The sequence below is a fragment of the Protomyctophum parallelum genome, assembly GCF_964188405.1.
Source record: "Protomyctophum parallelum genome assembly, chromosome: 1".
Lineage (NCBI taxonomy): Eukaryota > Metazoa > Chordata > Actinopteri > Myctophiformes > Myctophidae > Protomyctophum > Protomyctophum parallelum.
In genome coordinates, this window is record NC_139697.1 from 106,964,831 (window position 1) to 106,991,661 (window position 26,831).

Sequence of the window (26,831 nt, forward strand, 5' to 3'; positions counted from 1 at the left end):
GTCAGCTGACCAGGAAGATTAACAGAAGTCCCTCCCTGTTCTCTCCTCGCTCCCAAGGGTCACCGTCTGTGACCTCACTTCCTGTGAGGGAGGGTTGGGTGTGTGTGTGTGTGCGGCTGTGTGTGTGTGTGTGGGTGCGGCTGTGTGTGTGTGTGTGTGTGTGTGTGTGGCTGTGTGTGTGTGTGTGTGTGTGCGGCTGTGTGTGTGTGTGTTTGTGTGTGTGTGTGCGCGCGCTGTGCACGTCCCCCAACCACACCCAAATCCTTCCAATGCAGGAGGAGCAACAACAATCAACAAAGAATTAAGAAAATGGTTATACTAGTTTAGTGTTGGGGGGGGGGGGGGGGTCTCGGGGGGAGGGGTCGTGGTTTAGTGTTGGGGGGTCTCGGGGGGGGGGGGGGGGGGGGGGGGGGGGGGGGGGGGGGGGTCTCGGGGGGAGGGGGGGGGTCTCGGGGGGAGGGGGGGGTCTCGGGGGGTACATGTCAAAAAACAGTTAACGTTCGTCGGGAAAAATTTAACGGATCAAAGCTCAGATCTGAGTGATGGCGACTCCACGCGCTCGGCCAATATCGTCCATGTTCTCTCTCTCTCCTGTGCTTTTCTCGTGTGTGTGTGTGTGTGTGTGTGTGTGTAGTCCTCCCGGCCACCAGGGGGAGCCCTCCTCAGCTCTCGTCCGTCTCGGCCCCGTGCTGTTCCAACAGGCGGACGTGCGTGAAGGGGAAGTGACCCCGGCGACCTTTGCACTCTCCCTCCCATTGGCCGTTCACGTTGATCTTTGTGACCTTCACCATGTCGCCCACCTGGAGGGAGGGGTGGGGGGGGGAGAGACAGAGACAGAGACAGAGAGAGACAGTGAGACACAGAGAGAGAGACAGAGAGACAGAGACATAGACAGAGAGACAGAGACAGAGACAGAGACAGAGACAGAGAGAGAGAGACAGAGACAGAGACAGAGACAGAGACAGAGACAGAGACAGAGACAGAGACAGAGACAGAGACAGAGACAGAGACAGAGACAGAGACAGAGACAGAGACAGACAGAGAGAGACAGAGACAGAGACAGAGACAGAGACAGAGAGACAGAGAGACAGAGAGAGACAGACAGAGACAGACACAGACACAGACACAGACACAGACACAGAGAGAGAGAGAGAGAGAGAGAGAGAGAGAGAGAGAGAGAGACAGACACAGACAGAGAGACAGAGACAGTTAGCTTTCTCATCTGGTTGATAAGTCTAGTTTCAGTGAGACGGGTAGCAGTGAGACAAGCAGTGGTTGATAAGCAGACAGTGTATTGGAGTCCATTCACAGAGCTAATGAATGCTTCTGTCTGTCTGCCTTCAACAGGCCTGTCTGTCTGTCTTCAACAGGCCTGTCTGTCTGTCTGTCTTCAACAGGCCTGTCTGTCTGTCTGTCTTCAACAGGCCTGTCTGTCTGTCTTCAACAGGCCATTGTAAAACTACCACTAAACAAATAGTGCGCTGGGCGTTGCACTGGCACTGGCACTGACACACACACACACACACACACACACACACACACACACACACACACCCCCCCCCCCCCCCCCCCCCATTCAAGCCACACGACATTGTGCTTCTGAGAAGGAAATAGTGTTTTACCGTAACCAGGGCTCGACAGTGCGACTAGGTACTCGCATTTGCGACTAAAAATATCACCGTGCGAGTTGTAAAATTAGATTTGTCGCACAGGTGCGACTACATGATTTGACCATTCAATCGTGATAAAGACAAGTCTCTGTCTACAGCAAGTGCACATTCTATAGTCGCGGTTCTATACCTAAATCTATATTTCTGAACGGCGGTGTCGTTCGCCAAAAAGAGCAGAGCTACAAGCTAACAACGTGTCGAGGCTCAATGCGGCGTTCATTTGGAGATCTATCCCCTTTGCTCCCACCGCCCGCCCCTCCGTGTTGCTGCTCAGTTCTCTTCCCTGTAAGCAGCGGAGCGAACGCAGCAGGGTAGCATGTATTGGTAGCACAGAAGACAGAAGGAGTTGCTAGGACCCCGACACGTTGAATACTAAAGTTATTTAGAAAGTTTGTAATGTTAAAACATCACTTGATATAACTTTTAACCAAACGTGGGTGAAACAGCATGCAGCCACGCACGTAAATAGTGCACGTGCACACGCACATGGAGTAGACTGATTGATTGGTATACCAAAACAACCCTTGCTTAGCACCTCGCTAAAAGCGTGTGCGCAGCGCAATACGAATGACCGACCTGGCTGGATATATTATTAGTCAGTGGCTAGCTCAGGTCCATAACTCTAAATGCAACGCATTAGACTAGAGCTAAGGACCAGAGCTAGTCAGTGGCCTCACTGGCCTGCATAACGAGCAACGTAAAAAAGGCAAAGATCCCCCCACCACCTCCTTCCACCACGCCGAGGTGTAGCCTATATGTCCGATGTTCTGTCTGAACTGAAGCAGTCAGAGCCAAGGAGAATGTTACAATACTAATTCACCATTGAGTAGCCTCTGCACTGTCTAAATGTCACACTTACATGATGGAACAGCAAGATAAAAACGGATAGTCTGTCTGTCCATCCATTCATAAAATGAATTGACTATCTATCTATCTGCAATTCTGCATACCAAACTAATAGTCTATCAGTATAAAAACAAATTGATTATATAGATTATATAAAGAAAATATGATATCCAGATGAATATCAATATTGTGATCATTTCTGAAAATATATTGTGATATAATATTGTCATATTGCCTGCCCCTACCTCATATCACTTTATTAAAGAAGAATCACACCTGTGTGAAGTGAGGGGCACTCTTATCATCATACATCATGGTTTAATTTACGTCATAATTATTGGAATTTTGACCTAATTTCTCCGTTCATTGTCAATGGAAAATATTGAGACGTGTGGGGACTAAAGCTGTATATAGGAGGGGCTAGCGCCCCTCAAAAACACATAATTTGATAACTTTTCATCGTGCTCCTAAAATAATTTGTGTGCTACTAGATTTTTCAACTTAGCGCACGTGCTACTTGGAAAAATGCTAAGCGTCGAGCCCTGACCGTAACCCATTTAGAACACCATGAATTTGAATCAAATGAATTTGGCCACCGACCCCCATCTGAAGATATGTTGTTCCAGGGACCCCCATCTGAAAATATGTTGTTCCAGGGACCCCCATCTGAAAATATGTTGTTCCAGGGACCCCCATCTGAAAATATGTTGTTCCAGGGGACCCCCATCTGAAAATATGTTGTTCCAGGGACCCCCCATCTGAAAATATGTTGTTCCAGGGACCCCCCCCCCCCCCCATCTGAAAATATGTTGTTCCAGGGACCCCCATCTGAAAATATGTTGTTCCAGGGACCCCAATCTGAAAATATGTTGTTCCAGGGACCCCCATCTGAAAATATGTTGTTCCAGGGACCCCCATCTGAAAATATGTTGTTCCAGGGACCCCCATCTGAAAATATGTTGTTCCAGGGACCCCCCATTCTGAAAATATGTTGTTCCAGGGACCCCCATCTGAAAATATGTTGTTCCAGGGACCCCCCATCTGAAAATATGTTGTTCCAGGGACCCCCCCCCCCCCCCATCTGAAAATATGTTGTTCCAGGGACCCCCATCTGAAAATATGTTGTTCCAGGGACCCCCAATCTGAAAATATGTTGTTCCAGGGACCCCCATCTGAAAATATGTTGTTCCAGGGACCCCCCCCCCCCAATCTGAAAATATGTTGTTCCAGGGACCCCCATCTGAAAATATGTTGTTCCAGGGACCCCCATCTGAAAATATGTTGTTCCAGGGACCCCCATCTGACAATATGTTGTTCCAGGGACCCCCCATCTGATAATATGTTGTTCCAGGGACCCCCATCTGAAAATATGTTGGTCCAGGGACCCCCACCTGAAAATATGTTGTTCCAGGGACCCCCATCTGAAAATATGTTGTTCCAGGGACCCCCATCTGAAAATATGTTGTTCCAGGGACCCCCATCTGAAAATATGTTGTTCCAGGGACCCCCATCTGACAATATGTTGTTCCAGGGACCCCCCATCTGATAATATGTTGTTCCAGGGACCCCCCATCTGAAAATATGTTGGTCCAGGGACCCCCCCATCTGATAATATGTTGTTCCAGGGACCCCCATCTGAAAATATGTTGGTCCAGGGACCCCCATCTGAAAATATGTTGTTCCAGGGACCCCCTGGAACAATTCTTAGAATTGGACGGGATGATTTAGATCAAGATCTTCAGTCTCGTCGGCTAAATGGGGGGCATTTTTGATGAAGTCCCACTGTCGTGCAACAGGCGCTCCCAGGCTGTTGCGATGGGATCGGTTTTGATATCGATAAACTTCGTCTTTTGTTTTATAAAACTTGGGGGGCTGGAACCCCTTTTGGTGTTTTAAGCATTATGTTGTACTTTAGCCATTGAAAAATAGCAGATCTTGTAAGTCTGCTATGTTTGAAAAATCGTGAAAATGTGCCTGACATTTTTGAATATATATTCTTTCAGAGAGAGTTTATAACTAAAATCTTTGCTTCTGGGGGGTCCCTGGAACAACATATTTTGAGATGGGGGGGGTCCTGGAACAACATATTTTCAGATGGGGTCCCCTGGAACAACATATTTTCAGATGGGGGGTCCCTGGAACAACATAATTTCAGATGGGGTCCCTGGAACAACATATTTTCAGATGGGGGTCCCTGGAACAACATATTTTCAGATGGGGGTCCCTGGAACAACATATTTTCAGATGGGGGGGGTCCCTGGAACAACATATTTTCAGATGGGGGGGGGTCCCTGAACAACATATCTTCAAATGGGGGTCCTGGAACAACATATTTTCAGATGGGGGTCCCTGGAACAACATATTTTCAGATGGGGGGGTCCCTGGAACAACATATTTTCAGATGGGGGTCCCTGGAACAACATATTTTCAGATGGGGGGTCCCTGGAACAACATATTTTCAGATGGGGGTCCCTGGAACAACATATTTTCAGATGGGGGTCCCTGAACAACATATTTTCAGATGGGGGTGCCTGGAACAACATATTTTCAGATGGGGGGTCCCTGGAACAACATATTTTCAGATGGGGGTCCCTGGAAAAACATATTTTTAGATGGGGGGTCCCTGGAACAACATATTTTCAGATGGGGGTCCCTGGAACAACATATTTTCAGATGGGGGGTCCCTGGAACAACATATTTTCAGATGGGGGTCCTGGAACAACATATTTTCAGATGGGGGGTCCCTGGAACAACATATTTTCAGAATTGGGGGGGTCCCTGGAACAACATATTTTCAGATGGGTGTCGGTGCCAAATTTCAGATATGTTTTGGGGTCCTTGACGTGACATAGTTTGAGAACCACTGACAGAAACATGAGGTTTTAACCTGTGAGAACCACTGACAGAAACATGAGGTTTAACCCTGTGAGAACCACTGACAGAAACATGAGGTTTAACCCTGTGAGAACCACTGACAGAAACATGAGGTTTAACCCTGTGAGAACCACTGATATAGAAACATGAGGTTTAACCCTGTGAGAACCACTGATATAGAAACATGAGGTTTAACCCTGTGAGAACCACTGACAGAAACATGAGGTTTACCCTGTGAGAACCACTGACAGAAACATGAGGTTTAACCCTGTGAGAACCACTGACAGAAACATGAGGTTTATGAGAAAACGGTCAACATTTTTTGAATCGTTCTCAGGTCTAAATGGGATCATGATGATGATAATAACGTTACCTCCAGGGCGGTCTTATCGTAGTAGTAATAATAATAACGTTATCTCCAGGGCGGTCTTATCGTAGTAATAATAATAATAATGTTACCTCCAGGGCGGTCTTATCGTAGTAATAATAATAATAACGTTACCTCCAGGGCGGGTCTTATCGTAGTAGTAATAATAATGTTACCTCCAGGGCGGTCTTATCGTAGTAATAATAATAATAACGTTACCTCCAGGGCGTCTTATCGTAGTAATAATAATAATAACGTTACCTCCAGGGCGGTCTTATCGTAGTAATAATAATAACGTTACCTCCAGGGCGGTCTTATCGTAGTAATAATAATAATAACGTTACCTCCAGGGCGGTCTTATCGTAGTAGTAATAATAATAACGTTACCTCCAGGGCGGTCTTATCGTAGTAATAATAATAATAACGTTACCTCCAGGGCGGTCTTATCGTAGTAATAATAATAATAACGTTACCTCCAGGGCGGTCTTATCGTAGTAATAATAATAATAACGTTACCTCCAGGGCGGGTCTTATCGTAGTAGTAATAATAATAACGTTACCTCCAGGGCGGTCTTATCGTAGTAATAATAATAATAACGTTACCTCCAGGGCGGTCTTATCGTAGTAGTAATAATAATAACGTTACCTCCAGGGCGGTCTTATCGTAGTAATAATAATAATAACGTTACCTCCAGGGTGGTCTTATCGTAGTAGTAATAATAATAACGTTACCTCCAGGGCGGTCCTTATCGTAGTAATAATAATAACGTTACCCTCCAGGGCGGTCTTATCGTAGTAATAATAATAATAACGTTACCTCCAGGGCGGTCTTATCGTAGTAATAATAATAATAACGTTACCTCCAGGGCGGTCTTATCGTAGTAATAATAATAATAACGTTACCTCCAGGGCGGTCTTATCGTAGTAATAATAATAACGTTACCTCCAGGGCGGTCTTATCGTAGTAGTAATAATAATAACGTTACCTCCAGGGCGGTCTTATCGTAGTAGTAATAATAATAACGTTACCTCCAGGGCGGTCTTATCGTAGTAGTAATAATAATAACGTTACCTCCAGGGCGGTCTTATCGTAGTAATAATAATAATAACGTTACCTCCAGGGCGGTCTTATCGTAGTAATAATAATAATAACGTTACCTCCAGGGCGGTCTTATCGTAGTAATAATAATAATAACGTTACCTCCAGGGCGGTCTTATCGTAGTAATAATAATAATAACGTTACCTCCAGGGCGGTCTTATCGTAGTAGTAATAATAATAACGTTACCTCCAGGGCGGTCTTATCGTAGTAATAATAATAACGTTACCTCCAGGGCGGTCTTATCGTAGTAATAATAATAATAACGTTACCTCCAGGGCGGTCTTATCGTAGTAATAATAATAATAATAACGTTACCTCCAGGGCGGTCTTATCGTAGTAATAATAATAATAACGTTACCTCCAGGGCGGTCTTATCGTAGTAATAATAATAACGTTACCTCCAGGGCGGTCTTATCGTAGTAGTAATAATAATAACGTTACCTCCAGGGCGGTCTTATCGTAGTAATAATAATAATAACGTTACCTCCAGGGCGGTCTTATCGTAGTAATAATAATAATAATAACGTTACCTCCAGGGCGGTCTTATCGTAGTAATAATAATAATAACGTTACCTCCAGGGCGGTCTTATCGTAGTAATAATAATAATAACGTTACCTCCAGGGCGGTCTTATCGTAGTAATAATAATAACGTTACCTCCAGGGCGGTCTTATCGTAGTAATAATAATAATAACGTTACCTCCAGGGCGGTCTTATCGTAGTAATAATAATAATAACGTTACCTCCAGGGCGGTCTTATCGTAGTAATAATAATAACGTTACCTCCAGGGCGGTCTTATCGTAGTAGTAATAATAATAATAACGTTACCTCCAGGGCGGTCTTATCGTAGTAATAATAATAATAACGTTACCTCCAGGGCGGTCTTATCGTAGTAGTAATAATAATAACGTTACCTCCAGGGCGGTCTTATCGTAGTAGTAATAATAATAACGTTACCTCCAGGGCGGTCTTATCGTAGTAATAATAATAATAACGTTACCTCCAGGGCGGTCTTATCGTAGTAATAATAATAATAACGTTACCTCCAGGGCGGTCTTATCGTAGTAGTAATAATAATAAAGTTACCTCCAGGGCGGTCTTATCGTAGTAGTAATAATAATAACGTTACCTCCAGGGCGGTCTTATCGTAGTAGTAATAATAATAACGTTACCTCCAGGGCGGTCTTATCGTAGTAATAATAATAATAACGTTACCTCCAGGGCGGTCTTATCGTAGTAATAATAATAATAACGTTACCTCCAGGGCGGTCTTATCGTAGTAATAATAATAATAACGTTACCTCCAGGGCGGTCTTATCGTAGTAATAATAATAACGTTACCTCCAGGGCGGTCTTATCGTAGTAATAATAATAATAACGTTACCTCCAGGGCGGTCTTATCGTAGTAATGATAATAATAACGTTACCTCCAGGGCGGTCTTATCGTAGTAGTAATAATAATAACGTTACCTCCAGGGCGGTCTTATCGTAGTAATAATAATAACGTTACCTCCAGGGCGGTCTTATCGTAGTAATAATAATAATAACGTTACCTCCAGGGCGGTCTTATCGTAGTAATGATAATAATAACGTTACCTCCAGGGGCGGTCTTATCGTAGTAATAATAATAACGTTACCTCCAGGGCGGTCTTATCGTAGTAATAATAATAATAACGTTACCTCCAGGGCGGTCTTATCGTAGTAGTAATAATAATAACGTTACCTCCAGGGCGGTCTTATCATAGTAATAATAATAATAACGTTACCTCCAGGGCGGTCTTATCGTAGTAATAATAATAATAACGTTACCTCCAGGGCGGTCTTATCGTAGTAATAATAATAATAACGTTACCTCCAGGGCGGTCTTATCGTAGTAATAATAATAATAACGTTACCTCCAGGGCGGTCTTATCGTAGTAATAATAATAATAACGTTACCTCCAGGGCGGTCTTATCGTAGTAGTAATAATAATAACGTTACCTCCAGGGCGGTCTTATCGTAGTAGTAATAATAATAACGTTACCTCCAGGGCGGTCTTATCGTAGTAATAATAATAATAACGTTACCTCCAGGGCGGTCTTATCGTAGTAATAATAATAATAACGTTACCTCCAGGGCGGTCTTATCGTAGTAATAGTAATAATAACGTTACCTCCAGGGCGGTCTTATCGTAGTAATAATAATAATAACGTTACCTCCAGGGCGGTCTTATCGTAGTAATAATAATAATAACGTTACCTCCAGGGCGGTCTTATCGTAGTAATAATAATAATAACGTTACCTCCAGGGCGGTCTTATCGTAGTAATAATAATAATAACGTTACCTCCAGGGCGGTCTTATCGTAGTAGTAATAATAATAACGTTACCTCCAGGGCGGTCTTATCGTAGTAATAATAATAATAACGTTACCTCCAGGGCGGTCTATCGTAGTAATAATAATAATAACGTTACCTCCAGGGCGGTCTTATCGTAGTAGTAATAATAATAACGTTACCTCCAGGGCGGTCTTATCGTAGTAATAATAATAATAACGTTACCTCCAGGGCGGTCTTATCGTAGTAATAATAATAATAACGTTACCTCCAGGGCGGTCTTATCGTAGTAATAATGATAATAACGTTACCTCCAGGGCGGTCTTATCGTAGTAATAATAATAACGTTACCTCCAGGGCGGTCTTATCGTAGTAGTAATAATAACGTTACCTCCAGGGCGGTCTTATCGTAGTAGTAATAATAATAACGTTACCTCCAGGGCGGTCTTATCGTAGTAATAATAATAATAACGTTACCTCCAGGGCGGTCTTATCGTAGTAATAATAATAACGTTACCTCCAGGGCGGTCTTATCGTAGTAGTAATAATAATAACGTTACCTCCAGGGCGGTCTTATCGTAGTAATAATAATAACGTTACCTCCAGGGCGGTCTTATCGTAGTAATAATAATAATAACGTTACCTCCAGGGCGGTCTTATCGTAGTAGTAATAATAATAACGTTACCTCCAGGGCGGTCTTATCGTAGTAATAATAATAATAACGTTACCTCCAGGGCGGTCTTATCGTAGTAATAATAATAATAACGTTACCTCCAGGGCGGTCTTATCGTAGTAATAATAATAATAACGTTACCTCCAGGGCGGTCTTATCGTAGTAATAATAATAACGTTACCTCCAGGGCGGTCTTATCGTAGTAATAATAATAACGTTACCTCCAGGGCGGTCTTATCGTAGTAATAATAATAACGTTACCTCCAGGGCGGTCTTATCGTAGTAATAATAATAACGTTACCTCCAGGGCGGTCTTATCGTAGTAATAATAATTAACGTTACCTCCAGGGCGGTCTTATCGTAGTAATAATAATAATAACGTTACCTCCAGGGCGGTCTTATCGTAGTAATAATAATAACGTTACCTCCAGGGCGGTCTTATCGTAGTAGTAATAATAATAACGTTACCTCCAGGGCGGTCTTATCGTAGTAGTAATAATAATAACGTTACCTCCAGGGCGGTCTTATCGTAGTAGTAATAATAATAACGTTACCTCCAGGGCGGTCTTATCGTAGTAATAATAATAATAACGTTACCCTCCAGGGCGGTCTTATCGTAGTAGTAATAATAATAACGTTTACCTCCAGGGCGGTCTTATCGTAGTAGTAATAATAATAACGTTACCTCCAGGGCGGTCTTATCGTAGTAGTAATAATAATAACGTTACCTCCAGGGCGGTCTTATCGTAGTAATAATAATAATAACGTTACCTCCAGGGCGGTCTTATCGTAGTAATAATAATAATAACGTTACCTCCAGGGCGGTCTTATCGTAGTAATAATAATAATAACGTTACCTCCAGGGCGGTCTTATCGTAGTAATAATAATAACGTTACCTCCAGGGCGGTCTTATCGTAGTAATAATAATAATAACGTTACCTCCAGGGCGGTCTTATCGTAGTAATGATAATAATAACGTTACCTCCAGGGCGGTCTTATCGTAGTAGTAATAATAATAACGTTACCTCCAGGGCGGTCTTATCGTAGTAATAATAATAACGTTACCTCCAGGGCGGTCCTTATCGTAGTAATAATAATAATAACGTTACCTCCAGGGCGGTCTTATCGTAGTAATGATAATAATAACGTTACCTCCAGGGCGGTCTTATCGTAGTAATAATAATAACGTTACCTCCAGGGCGGTCTTATCGTAGTAATAATAATAATAACGTTACCTCCAGGGCGGTCTTATCGTAGTAGTAATAATAATAACGTTACCTCCAGGGCGGTCTTATCATAGTAATAATAATAATAACGTTACCTCCAGGGCGGTCTTATCGTAGTAATAATAATAATAACGTTACCTCCAGGGCGGTCTTATCGTAGTAATAATAATAATAACGTTACCTCCAGGGCGGTCTTATCGTAGTAATAATAATAATAACGTTACCTCCAGGGCGGTCTTATCGTAGTAATAATAATAATAACGTTACCTCCAGGGCGGTCTTATCGTAGTAGTAATAATAATAACGTTACCTCCAGGGCGGTCTTATCGTAGTAGTAATAATAATAACGTTACCTCCAGGGCGGTCTTATCGTAGTAATAATAATAATAACGTTACCTCCAGGGCGGTCTTATCGTAGTAATAATAATAATAACGTTACCTCCAGGGCGGTCTTATCGTAGTAATAGTAATAATAACGTTACCTCCAGGGCGGTCTTATCGTAGTAATAATAATAATAACGTTACCTCCAGGGCGGTCTTATCGTAGTAATAATAATAATAACGTTACCTCCAGGGCGGTCTTATCGTAGTAGTAATAATAATAACGTTACCTCCAGGGCGGTCTTATCGTAGTAATAATAATAACGTTACCTCCAGGGCGGTCTTATCATAGTAGTAATAATAATAACGTTACCTCCAGGGCTGTCTTATCGTAGTAATAATAATAATAACGTTACCTCCAGGGCGGTCTTATCGTAGTAATAATAATAATAACGTTACCTCCAGGGCGGTCTTATCGTAGTAATAATAATAATAACGTTACCTCCAGGGCGGTCTTATCGTAGTAGTAATAATAATAACGTTACCTCCAGGGCGGTCTTATCGTAGTAATAATAATAATAACGTTACCTCCAGGGCGGTCTTATCGTAGTAATAATAATAATAACGTTACCTCCAGGGCGGTCTTATCGTAGTAGTAATAATAATAACGTTACCTCCAGGGCGGTCTTATCGTAGTAATAATAATAATAACGTTACCTCCAGGGCGGTCTTATCGTAGTAATAATAATAATAACGTTACCTCCAGGGCGGTCTTATCGTAGTAATAATGATAATAACGTTACCTCCAGGGCGGTCTTATCGTAGTAATAATAATAACGTTACCTCCAGGGCGGTCTTATCGTAGTAGTAATAATAACGTTACCTCCAGGGCGGTCTTATCGTAGTAGTAATAATAATAACGTTACCTCCAGGGCGGTCTTATCGTAGTAATAATAATAATAACGTTACCTCCAGGGCGGTCTTATCGTAGTAATAATAATAACGTTACCTCCAGGGCGGTCTTATCGTAGTAGTAATAATAATAACGTTACCTCCAGGGCGGTCTTATCGTAGTAATAATAATAACGTTACCTCCAGGGCGGTCTTATCGTAGTAATAATAATAATAACGTTACCTCCAGGGCGGTCTTATCGTAGTAGTAATAATAATAACGTTACCTCCAGGGCGGTCTTATCGTAGTAATAATAATAATAACGTTACCTCCAGGGCGGTCTTATCGTAGTAATAATAATAATAACGTTACCTCCAGGGCGGTCTTATCGTAGTAATAATAATAATAACGTTACCTCCAGGGCGGTCTTATCGTAGTAATAATAATAACGTTACCTCCAGGGCGGTCTTATCGTAGTAATAATAATAACGTTACCTCCAGGGCGGTCTTATCGTAGTAATAATAATAACGTTACCTCCAGGGCGGTCTTATCGTAGTAATAATAATAACGTTACCTCCAGGGCGGTCTTATCGTAGTAATAATAATAACGTTACCTCCAGGGCGGTCTTATCGTAGTAATAATAATAATAACGTTACCTCCAGGGCGGTCTTATCGTAGTAATAATAATAACGTTACCTCCAGGGCGGTCTTATCGTAGTAGTAATAATAATAACGTTACCTCCAGGGCGGTCTTATCGTAGTAGTAATAATAATAATAACGTTACCTCCAGGGCGGTCTTATCGTAGTAATAATAATAATAACGTTACCTCCAGGGCGGTCTTATCGTAGTAATAATGATAATAACGTTACCTCCAGGGCGGTCTTATCGTAGTAGTAATAATAATAACGTTACCTCCAGGGCGGTCTTATCGTAGTAATAATAATAACGTTACCTCCAGGGCGGTCTTATCGTAGTAATAATAATAATAACGTTACCTCCAGGGCGGTCTTATCGTAGTAATAATAATAACGTTACCTCCAGGGCGGTCTTATCGTAGTAGTAATAATAATAACGTTACCTCCAGGGCGGTCTTATCGTAGTAATAATAATAACGTTACCTCCAGGGCGGTCTTATCGTAGTAATAATAATAATAACGTTACCTCCAGGGCGGTCTTATCGTAGTAATAATAATAATAACGTTACCTCCAGGGCGGTCTTATCGTAGTAATAATAATAATAACGTTACCTCCAGGGCGGTCTTATCGTAGTAGTAATAATAATAACGTTACCTCCAGGGCGGTCTTATCGTAGTAATAATAATAATAACGTTACCTCCAGGGCGGTCTTATCGTAGTAATAATAATAACGTTACCTCCAGGGCGGTCTTATCGTAGTAGTAATAATAATAACGTTACCTCCAGGGCGGTCTTATCGTAGTAGTAATAATAATAACGTTACCTCCAGGGCGGTCTTATCGTAGTAGTAATAATAATAACGTTACCTCCAGGGCGGTCTTATCATAGTAGTAATAATAATAACGTTACCTCCAGGGCGGTCTTATCGTAGTAGTAATAATAATAACGTTACCTCCAGGGCGGTCTTATCGTAGTAATAATAATAATAACGTTACCTCCAGGGCGGTCTTATCGTAGTAGTAATAATAATAACGTTACCTCCAGGGCGGTCTTATCATAGTAGTAATAATAACGTTACCTCCAGGGCGGTCTTATCGTAGTAGTAATAATAATAACGTTACCTCCAGGGCGGTCTTATCGTAGTAATAATAATAACGTTACCTCCAGGGCGGTCTTATCGTAGTAGTAATAATAATAACGTTACCTCCAGGGCGGTCTTATCGTAGTAGTAATAATAATAACGTTACCTCCAGGGCGGTCTTATCGTAGTAGTAATAATAATAACGTTACCTCCAGGGCGGTCTTATCATAGTAGTAATAATAATAACGTTACCTCCAGGGCGGTCTTATCGTAGTAGTAATAATAATAACGTTACCTCCAGGGCGGTCTTATCATAGTAGTAATAATAATAACGTTACCTCCAGGGCGGTCTTATCGTAGTAGTAATAATAATAACGTTACCTCCAGGGCGGTCTTATCATAGTAGTAATAATAATAACGTTACCTCCAGGGCGGTCTTATCGTAGTAGTAATAATAATAACGTTACCTCCAGGGCGGTCTTATCGTAGTAATAATAATAATAACGTTACCTCCAGGGCGGTCTTATCGTAGTAGTAATAATAATAACGTTACCTCCAGGGCGGTCTTATCGTAGTAATAATAATAACGTTACCTCCAGGGCGGTCTTATCGTAGTAATAATAATAATAACGTTACCTCCAGGGCGGTCTTGTCGTAGTAATAATAATAACGTTACCTCCAGGGCGGTCTTATCGTAGTAATAATAATAACGTTACCTCCAGGGCGGTCTTATCGTAGTAGTAATAATAATAACGTTACCTCCAGGGCGGTCTTATCGTAGTAATAATAATAATAACGTTACCTCCAGGGCGGTCTTATCGTAGTAATAATAATAATAACGTTACCTCCAGGGCGGTCTTATCGTAGTAATAATAATAACGTTACCTCCAGGGCGGTCTTATCGTAGTAATAATAATAATAACGTTACCTCCAGGGCGGTCTTATCGTAGTAATAATAATAATAACGTTACCTCCAGGGCGGTCTTATCGTAGTAGTAATAATAATAACGTTACCTCCAGGGCGGTCTTATCGTAGTAGTAATAATAATAACGTTACCTCCAGGGCGGTCTTATCGTAGTAGTAATAATAATAACGTTACCTCCAGGGTGGTCTTATCGTAGTAATAATAATAATAATGTTACCTCCAGGGCGGTCTTATCGTAGTAGTAATAATAATAACGTTACCTCCAGGGCGGTCTTATCGTAGTAATAATAATAATAACGTTACCTCCAGGGCGGTCTTATCGTAGTAATAATAATAACGTTACCTCCAGGGCGGTCTTATCGTAGTAGTAATAATAATAACGTTACCTCCAGGGCGGTCTTATCGTAGTAATAATAATAATAACGTTACCTCCAGGGCGGTCTTATCGTAGTAGTAATAATAATAACGTTACCTCCAGGGCGGTCTTATCGTAGTAATAATAATAATAACGTTACCTCCAGGGCGGTCTTATCGTAGTAGTAATAATAATAACGTTACCTCCAGGGCGGTCTTATCGTAGTAATAATAATAATAACGTTACCTCCAGGGCGGTCTTATCGTAGTAATAATAATAATAACGTTACCTCCAGGGCGGTCTTATCGTAGTAGTAATAATAATAACGTTACCTCCAGGGCGGTCTTATCGTAGTAATAATAATAATAACGTTACCTCCAGGGCGGTCTTATCGTAGTAGTAATAATAATAACGTTACCTCCAGGGTGGTCTTATCGTAGTAATAATAATAACGTTACCTCCAGGGCGGTCTTATCGTAGTAATAATAATAATAACGTTACCTCCAGGGCGGTCTTATCGTAGTAATAATAATAACGTTACCTCCAGGGCGGTCTTATCGTAGTAGTAATAATAATAACGTTACCTCCAGGGCGGTCTTATCGTAGTAATAATAATAACGTTACCTCCAGGGCGGTCTTATCGTAGTAGTAATAATAATAACGTTACCTCCAGGGCGGTCTTATCGTAGTAGTAATAATAATAACGTTACCTCCAGGGCGGTCTTATCGTAGTAATAATAATAATAACGTTACCTCCAGGGCGGTCTTATCGTAGTAATAATAATAACGTTACCTCCAGGGCGGTCTTATCGTAGTAGTAATAATAATAACGTTACCTCCAGGGCGGTCTTATCGTAGTAATAATAATAATAACGTTACCTCCAGGGCGGTCTTATCGTAGTAATAATAATAACGTTACCTCCAGGGCGGTCTTATCGTAGTAATAATAATAACGTTACCTCCAGGGCGGTCTTATCGTAGTAATAATAATAATAACGTTACCTCCAGGGCGGTCTTATCGTAGTAATAATAATAATAACGTTACCTCCAGGGCGGTCTTATCGTAGTAGTAATAATAATAACGTTACCTCCAGGGCGGTCTTATCGTAGTAATAATAATAATAACGTTACCTCCAGGGCGGTCTTATCGTAGTAGTAATAATAATAACGTTACCTCCAGGGCGGTCTTATCGTAGTAATAATAATAACGTTACCTCCAGGGCGGTCTTATCGTAGTAGTAATAATAATAACGTTACCTCCAGGGCGGTCTTATCGTAATAATAATAATAATAACGTTACCTCCAGGGCGGTCTTATCGTAGTAGTAATAATAATAACGTTACCTCCAGGGCGGTCTTATCGTAATAATAATAATAATAACGTTACCTCCAGGGCGGTCTTATCGTAGTAGTAATAATAATAACGTTACCTCCAGGGCGGTCTTATCGTAGTAATAATAATAATAACGTTACCTCCAGGGCGGTCTTATCGTAGTAATAATAATAACGTTACCTCCAGGGCGGTCTTATCGTAGTAATAATAATAACGTTACCTCCAGGGCGGTCTTATCGTAGTAATAATAATAACGTTACCTCCAGGGCGGTCTTATCGTAGTAATAATAATAACGTTACCTCCAGGGCGGTCTTATCGTAGTAATAATAATAATAACGTTACCTCCAGGGCGGTCTTATCGTAGTAATAATAATAATAACGTTACCTCCAGGGCGGTCTTATCGTAGTAGTAATAATAATAACGTTACCTCCAGGGCGGTCTTATCGTAGTAGTAATAATAATAACGTTACCTCCAGGGCGGTCTTATCGTAGTAGTAATAATAATAACGTTACCTCCAGGGTGGTCTTATCGTAGTAATAATAATAATAATGTTACCTCCAGGGCGGTCTTATCGTAGTAGTAATAATAATAACGTTACCTCCAGGGCGGTCTTATCGTAGTAATAATAATAATAACGTTACCTCCAGGGCGGTCTTATCGTAGTAGTAATAATAATAACGTTACCTCCAGGGCGGTCTTATCGTAGTAGTAATAATAATAACGTTACCTCCAGGGCGGTCTTATCGTAGTAGTAATAATAATAACGTTACCTCCAGGGCGGTCTTATCGTAGTAATAATAATAATAACGTTACCTCCAGGGCGGTCTTATCGTAGTAATAATAATAACGTTATCTCCAGGGCGGTCTTATCGTAGTAATAATAATAATAACGTTACCTCCAGGGCGGTCTTATCGTAGTAATAATAATAATAACGTTACCTCCAGGGCGGTCTTATCGTAGTAATAATAATAATAACGTTACCTCCAGGGCGGTCTTATCGTAGTAATAATAATAATAACGTTACCTCCAGGGCGGTCTTATCGTAGTAATAATAATAATAACGTTACCTCCAGGGCGGTCTTATCGTAGTAGTAATAATAATAACGTTACCTCCAGGGCGGTCTTATCGTAGTAATAATAATAATAACGTTACCTCCAGGGCGGTCTTATCGTAGTAATAATAATAATAACGTTACCTCCAGGGCGGTCTTATCGTAGTAATAATAATAATAACGTTACCTCCAGGGCGGTCTTATCGTAGTAGTAATAATAATAACGTTACCTCCAGGGCGGTCTTATCGTAGTAGTAATAATAATAACGTTACCTCCAGGGCGGTCTTATCGTAGTAGTAATAATAACGTTACCTCCAGGGCGGTCTTATCGTAGTAGTAATAATAATAACGTTACCTCCAGGGCGGTCTTATCGTAGTAATAATAATAATAACGTTACCTCCAGGGCGGTCTTATCGTAGTAATAATAATAATAACGTTACCTCCAGGGCGGTCTTATCGTAGTAGTAATAATAATAACGTTACCTCCAGGGTGGTCTTATCGTAGTAATAATAATAATAACGTTACCTCCAGGGCGGTCTTATCGTAGTAATAATAATAATAACGTTACCTCCAGGGCGGTCTTATCGTAGTAGTAATAATAATAACGTTACCTCCAGGGCGGTCTTATCGTAGTAGTAATAATAACGTTACCTCCAGGGCGGTCTTATCGTAGTAGTAATAATAATAACGTTACCTCCAGGGCGGTCTTATCGTAGTAATAATAATAACGTTACCTCCAGGGCGGTCTTATCGTAGTAGTAATAATAATAACGTTACCTCCAGGGTGGTCTTATCGTAGTAGTAATAATAATAACGTTACCTCCAGGGCGGTCTTATCGTAGTAGTAATAATAATAACGTTACCTCCAGGGCGGTCTTATCGTAGTAATAATAATAACGTTACCTCCAGGGCGGTCTTATCGTAGTAATAATAATAATAACGTTACCTCCAGGGTGGTCTTATCGTAGTAGTAATAATAATAACGTTACCTCCAGGGTGGTCTTATCGTAGTAGTAATAATAATAACGTTACCTCCAGGGCGGTCTTATCGTAGTAGTAATAATAATAACGTTACCTCCAGGGCGGTCTTATCGTAGTAGTAATAATAATAACGTTACCTCCAGGGCGGTCTTATCGTAGTAATAATAATAATAACGTTACCTCCAGGGCGGTCTTATCGTAGTAATAATAATAACGTTACCTCCAGGGCGGTCTTATCGTAGTAGTAATAATAATAACGTTACCTCCAGGGCGGTCTTATCGTAGTAGTAATAATAATAACGTTACCTCCAGGGCGGTCTTATCGTAGTAGTAATAATAATAACGTTACCTCCAGGGCGGTCTTATCGTAGTAGTAATAATAATAACGTTACCTCCAGGGCGGTCTTATCGTAGTAATAATAATAATAACGTTACCTCCAGGGCGGTCTTATCGTAGTAGTAATAATAATAACGTTACCTCCAGGGCGGTCTTATCATAGTAGTAATAATAATAACGTTACCTCCAGGGCGGTCTTATCGTAGTAATAATGATAATAACGTTACCTCCAGGGCGGTCTTATCATAGTAATAATAATAACGTTACCTCCAGGGCGGTCTTATCGTAGTAATAATAATAATAACGTTACCTCCAGGGCGGTCTTATCGTAGTAGTAATAATAACGTTACCTCCAGGGCGGTCTTATCGTAGTAATAATAATAACGTTACCTCCAGGGCGGTCTTATCGTAGTAGTAATAATAATAACGTTACCTCCAGGGCGGTCTTATCGTAGTAGTAATAATAATAACGTTACCTCCAGGGTGGTCTTATCGTAGTAATAATAATAATAACGTTACCTCCAGGGCGGTCTTATCGTAGTAATAATAATAACGTTACCTCCAGGGCGGTCTTATCGTAGTAATAATAATAATAACGTTACCTCCAGGGCGGTCTTATCGTAGTAATAATAATAATAACGTTACCTCCAGGGCGGTCTTATCGTAGTAATAATAATAACGTTACCTCCAGGGCGGTCTTATCGTAGTAATAATAATAATAACGTTACCTCCAGGGCGGTCTTATCATAGTAATAATAATAACGTTACCTCCAGGGCGGTCTTATCGTAGTAATAATAATAATAACGTTACCTCCAGGGCGGTCTTATCGTAGTAATAGTAATAATAACGTTACCTCCAGGGCGGTCTTATCGTAGTAATAATAATAATAACGTTACCTCCAGGGCGGTCTTATCATAGTAATAATAATAATAACGTTACCTCCAGGGCGGTCTTATCGTAGTAATAATAATAATAACGTTACCTCCAGGGCGGTCTTATCGTAGTAATAGTAATAATAACGTTACCTCCAGGGCGGTCTTATCGTAGTAATAATAATAATAACGTTACCTCCAGGGCGGTCTTATCGTAGTAATAATAATAATAACGTTACCTCCAGGGCGGTCTTATCGTAGTAATAATAATAATAACGTTACCTCCAGGGCGGTCTTATCGTAGTAATAATAATAACGTTACCTCCAGGGCGGTCTTATCGTAGTAGTAATAACGTTACCTCCAGGGCGGTCTTATCGTAGTAGTAATAATAACGTTACCTCCAGGGCGGTCTTATCGTAGTACACTCATTCTTGAGATGAGGGACAAAAGTGGAAAAAACATGTCCCACACATAAGAGCCTTATTATTGTTAAAAATAAATTAATTTAATAAAAATAAAAGCACTTGCAAAGTTAAATGTAATACAGTTGTGTATTATTATGCCATTAATTTCATTATAATTGTTTTCATATGCCATCTGAATTAGTTAAAAGCAGGCACTGTACCCAAAAACGCCTGTATTTAGCCTGTCCCCGGCAAGTGGTCATAATTTCAAACTGCTAAAAAAGTGTCTAATACTGTCACAATCACATAAATATACATACTAAATTAAAGTAGATTGTCAACAACATAGCAAACAATATACACAATAATTTTAATTTATATTTTCCATTAGATATCTCATATCAAATGTGTGTCCCACGTCTCCCGTCAACTCCGGTTGACGGTTTTAAAAGTCTTAAATTAATCAGAAAATATTGTCGACAGATTTAGCCTGAAGACTCCTTTTCCAAGTCCCGTTTGTATTTGTTGCAACTGTGGAGCACCTGGTCTGAAAAGCATTCAATTGTTTGATATTTTAAACAAACAATGTTGATATCAGGGTGGTCACAGCTTTTACATGTCAACTCCGTCAGGACATTATTATGATCTTTGTTAAGAATTCCAAAATAATGTTTATTATAAAAGTTTAGGGTTAGGTTTAGCTAACAAATGAAGCAAAAACAAAATGGCTACATTGTACTACAGAGGGTTAAGATGAAAACAAATGACATTTTGTCAACTCCGTCAGACGTCAACTCCGTCAGGTTTTGTGTCTGACGGAGTTGACATGTATCTGACGGAGTTGACAAAAGTGTTCCTAAAACAATAAAATTATACTTTTTTAATAATGGGACGTATTCTAATTTAGCACACAGTTAGAGCATGCCTTAAGGAACATTTTTGGCTATAGGGCCATCACAGATTTGTCTCGTGGTGACCATGGCAGCCATTTTCCAAAATTGCCGCCACCTGATGTTATTTTACAATAACTCAAGTTCTACACCACCTAGGATCTTGATTCTGGTGACTAAGACTACATTTTCAAGGATGAGGGATACATTGGTACTATTTAGATTTGTCCTGTGACCATGGCAGCCATTGTTTTTCAAAATGGCCGCCACCTGCTGTTATTTTACAATAACTCAAGTTTTAGACCACCAAGGATCTTGATTCTGGCGACTAATCATTACATTTTCAAGGATGAACTTTCTCTGGGAGGGGTCAGGGCTTATTTCAGGTGCAGGTTGAGTTGCTACTGACAGGACATTAAAAGGAGGTGGGCTTTCTGGCCTTTGACTTGTCTCTTTCAGGTACAGACGCACAGTTTGACTTCACTGGCCACTGCAGTGTGGCGTTGTATCTTGGTGGCCTCCTGCCAGTGTTTCTCCATCCTTCTCATGAGCTCTGTGTTCTGGGGCTCTGTTATAGTCAACTTACATTGTCTTGGCTGGAGATTGCTTTCCTGCAGGGTCCAGCCCAGTCTTGTGCAGATGGCTACTGGCCCACCTGGAGGCCCCAACCTCACTTGTTTGGTTGGTGTGATTAGGTGGGGTGGTCTTCCCCAATCAGGATGAAGGGTTTGACCCTTTCAAACGGCAGTCTGGCCAAGTGTCTGTATTTAGTTGTGAGGCTAGATACAGGATACGATTGCTCACCCAGCCCCAGGTGACTTGAGGTGAAGGCTCCTTTGATTTGGTAACATTGCTTTGGTTGACATGCTGGGGACACAGAACGACACTGATGCCTTCAGTGTCTGCACATCCTGCCTGATAGTCCTGAAGGCAGATCTTCTGTCTTCAGTCTTTCGCTCACTGTTCACTGCTCACCGTTCACCTCAAGCAGGTCTTCAAGGTGTTTGCCTTTGCACAGGCTATATGGCTAGGACTCATGCTTCAACCACTCAGAGAACTCCAACAGGGTGTTGGTTGCTCCTGGGCCGCAGAGCATTGTGCGGCAGAATTCAGCTCTCATCCCTGGTGGCAGCTTGTTGAGGAGTCGTGCAACATGTGAGCCGCATCTAAGTTCTGTGTCTCCCTCTGGGCCTAGGGTAGACACTTGCTATTTTCCGTAACACTAATTGGTGGGGCTGTCCAAACTTGTTGTTTAGGTGTCAATCGGGTCTCTGTTTGTGAAGTCGGGTCTAGGTGGTCTAGAAGATGAGTTATTTAGTCAGGGGATATTAATACAATCTGGTAATAAATTCCTTATCAAGAATTTTCTTCACCAATGTGTTTGGAAGGGTGTCTACTAACATATCCCACATTGCTTTATATTCAACCACCCTAGGGGACCTTTTGACAGCTGCTGAAAGTTGGGGTACCATCAACAACCTATATAAGGCAAAATGTTCATTATGCTTTAAGTAGCATGTGACATGTCAAACTAGGGAGTTTTCATGATTCTGAATGCATTCCAAGCATTAGCTATGCACGAAGAACACTCCTTGGGCTGAAAACGGCCATAGCCATCATCACAAAATGAGGTCAGCACATTTGGGCAAGTGGATATATGGCCGAATTTAGCCCAAGGGGTTTGACCCCTAGTTTGGCCATAGACTCCCTAGTTTTGCCATAGCCACTTGGTATGGTACCCAACTTTCAGCAGCTGTCAAAAATGCCTCTAGGGTGGTTCAATAGAAACCAATGTGGGATATGTTAGTAGACACCTTTACAAACACATTGGTGAAAAAATTCTTGGTAAGAAATGTATTCACAGATTTGACATTATTCTGATAATAGGCCTATTCCCTGACTAAATTGGTAAAATAATAGCAGGTCCACCATTTTTTTAAATGGCTGCCATTGTCACGGGATAAATCTAAATAGATAAAACTGTATTCCTCCTCATTGAAAATGTAGGATTAGTCATCAGAATCAAGATCCTAGGTGGTGTAGAACTTGAGTTATTGTAAGATAACAGCAGGTGGCTGCCATTTTGAAAATGGCTGCCATGGTCACAGGGCCAATATAAATAGTACCACTGTATTCCTCATCCTTGAAAATGTGGGATTAGTCACCAGAATCAAGATCCTAGGTGATCTAGAACCTAAATCAGTTAAACTTGTCAACTCCGTCAGATGTTCGTCAACTCCGTCAGATGTTCGTCCCGTGATGTTTTTGTTAATTTCCAAAGAAATAGAAAATGTGATGTTAAATATTTTGTGCATATGTATTGAAACACCAACTGAAATGATACGTAATGATGATTTTTTTTTTTTTTACATGGTTTTCATGTTATAATATTGAAAATAGAGGTTGAAATGACGGATTTGAGAAATTGGATATTTCATAATAGTGTGATATTGGAAAAAAACAATATTAAAATAATTGTATTACTTAACTTGATTACTGAAAGCCATTATAAGAGAACTGAGGACTTTATATTATTGTTGAAATTATCAAATTCAATTAAAAGGTATTTTAGTGTGTCTGACGGAGTTGACATGAATCGGGTATTAAGTGCATAAATGTCCCATTTTAGAAAGAAATGTTATGCGAAAAACCTGTTCCTTCTCAATATTGGTAGTTGAGACCTGTGTCTACAAATACATCCATTTGATTTGAATGTATCTTAAAAAAAAAAAAAATCCAGTTTGAAAAAAGTTTTGTCCCTTATCTCAAGAATGGGTGAGTAATAATAATAACGTTACCTCCAGGGCGGTCTTATCGTAGTAATAATAATAATAACGTTACCTCCAGGGCGGTCTTATCGTAGTAATAGTAATAATAACGTTACCTCCAGGGCGGTCTTATCGTAGTAATAATAATAATAACGTTACCTCCAGGGCGGTCTTATCGTAGTAGTAATAATAATAACGTTACCTCCAGGGCGGTCTTATCATAGTAATAATAATAACGTTACCTCCAGGGCGGTCTTATCATAGTAGTAATAATAACGTTACCTCCAGGGCGGTCTTATCGTAGTAGTAATAATAATAACGTTACCTCCAGGGCAGTCTTATCGTAGTAGTAATAATAATAACGTTACCTCCAGGGCGGTCTTATCGTAGTAGTAATAATAATAACGTTACCTCCAGGGCGGTCTTATCGTAGTAATAATAATAATAATAACGTTACCTCCAGGGCGGTCTTATCGTAGTAATAATAATAATAATAACGTTACCTCCAGGGCGGTCTTATCGTAGTAGTAATAATAATAACGTTACCTCCAGGGCGGTCTTATCGTAGTAATAATAATAACGTTACCTCCAGGGCGGTCTTATCATAGTAATAATAATAATAACGTTACCTCCAGGGCGGTCTTATCATAGTAATAATAATAATAACGTTACCTCCAGGGTGGTCTTATCGTAGTAATAATAATAATAACGTTACCTCCAGGGCGGTCTTATCGTAGTAATAATAATAATAACGTTACCTCCAGGGCGGTCTTATCGTAGTAGTAATAATAATAATAACGTTACCTCCAGGGCGGTCTTATCGTAGTAGTAATAATAATAACGTTACCTCCAGGGCCAGGGCGGTCTTGTCGTAGGCGTTGGGGACTCTCTTCTGGATGGCGCGGGCGTAGACCGGGCCGTTGGTGAGGTTGGGCAGCTGCGTGTTGGCCACCACGGGCTGGGCGTACTGCCCCGGGTCTCCCAGAGGGCCCCCAGCGCCCGGGGTACCGACGGCCGGGCCCCCCGCCCCCCCGTCCTGGTTGGAGGAGGAGGAGGAGGAGGGGCCGAGGAGGGGCGGCCCCGTAGCCCCCCCCGGACCCCCACCGGGGGTCCCCGGAGGCCCCGAAAGCCCCCCGCCGCCGCCGCCCCCCGAGGTGGGCGAGCCCGGACGGTACTTCTCCACGTAGGGCACGGGGATCATGCCCGCCCGGCCCTCCTGATTGGCTGCGTTCCACCACTGCTCCTCTGGCTTCTCCAGGACGCGGAGGATGTCTCCTAGAAAAAATATATATACACGTTACATATATATATAAATATAATATATATACACAAATATATATATACACATAAATATATACACCACTGCTCCTCAGGCTTCTCCAGGACGCGGAGGATGTCTCCTAGAAAAAATATATATATTTATACACGTTACATATATATATAAATATAATATATATACACATAAATATATACACCACTGCTCCTCTGGCTTCTCCAGGACACGGAGGATGCTCAAGGTTGACAGGAGGATAGGACTAAGTTTACTACTGAGAAAACCCGACACAAATGGTTCGGCTTCTCCGTTTCAGTTGTGGAGCGAACTAAAACGCAGAAGTTGTAAAAAGGGCACGCTTTGGATGCTTTGCACTCTTCCCATTCGCCGCTGTGCTTGCGTTTGTTTTCCGGGTGCTGGAGAAGCATGGTTGCCCGTGTGCGATGACGTCTCTCACAGCCTAGGCACCGGCCACCGACTTGGGAGGAGTGCAAAGCATTGCGTACTGACACTGCTGCTGCACAACATGAAGCTTATCAACATGACAACAGCGTGTCCCGACATACTGTCCCTTATTATCGTAAAGTCGGGTAGTGTACGCTGTTTATTTTGCACCGAGGAGCCATGTGTGTCTGACTGTCTGACTCTGTGTTGACTGTGTACGTCGCCTCGGCTACAAACTAAAGGGAAGCCTGACGTATGCTTCGCCGTACGACGTGTCATACGTTAAACAAATAGGCAATAGCTGATCTGCAAGCTCACAACGTGTCGCCTCCGCAACACGTTGTGAGCTAGTAGATCGGCCATTTAAATAAAAAATCAAAATAAGTATCTAAATATTGCTTTGATGCTCATATTATTCATAGGAAGTATTAAGGAGTTAGAATATGCATATAGGGCTGGACCACACATGGACCTATAGCTGCAATTTGCAACTCTAGATTTCTTCTGAAAATCGTAAAAATGTGGCGCAAATCTTTGAATATATATTCTTTGCAATTTAGGCATTTAGCAGACGCTCTTAGTCCAGAGCGATTTACATTAAGCATTCTTTCAAAGTGAATGTTTTTAACTCGGGTCTAAATGTGTTAAAGTGGGGCGGCGGTGGCTCAGGGGTAGAGTGCCTGGATGGTAACCGTAAGGTTGCCAGTTCGAACCCGGGCTCCCCCAGAGTTACTGTCGAAGTGTCCTTGAGCAAGACACTGAACCCCTAATTGCTCCCGATGTGCTAGTTGGTGCCTTGCATGGTTTCCGCTGCCATCGGTGTATGAATGTGTGTGTGAATGGGTGAATGTAATGCACAACCTCTGTAAAGCGCCTTGGATAAAGGCGCTATATAAATGCACCATTTACCATTTAAAGTAACTAAATAGCCAGATCCACAAGCTCACAGCACGTCTCTCACAGAGACTCACTCTGACTAGTCAGAGAGAGAAGATTTTTGCTTCTACGGGCCGACGGCATGGAACAAGCTCCCACTGTACCTTCGTCAGGCAGCCTCTGTAGACATTTTTAAAGCTCAGCTCAAGACCCACTTCTACAACATTGCTTTTAATTGATCTTTTATTTTTTGTTATTCATGTCCTCACTGTATTGCATTACTGCTTGTTTTTTTAACCCATTCA

The 26,831-nt window shown here is 41.4% G+C and overlaps 1 protein-coding gene across 1 annotated transcript in view; it reads right to left on the bottom strand.

Moving 5' to 3' along the window:
• Window positions 1-447: 447 nt before the first annotated feature.
• The window catches only part of crk (v-crk avian sarcoma virus CT10 oncogene homolog), a 41,272-nt gene continuing 14,888 nt past the window's right edge, over window positions 448-26,831 (bottom strand). The window contains exons 3-4 of the mRNA XM_083784739.1: window positions 24,781-25,208; window positions 448-800 (exon numbers count right to left, since the gene is read on the bottom strand). Coding sequence (XP_083640865.1) covers window positions 663-800; window positions 24,781-25,208 — 566 coding nt within the window. The 3' untranslated portion in view covers window positions 448-662. The remainder of the gene's footprint in view (window positions 801-24,780; window positions 25,209-26,831) is intronic.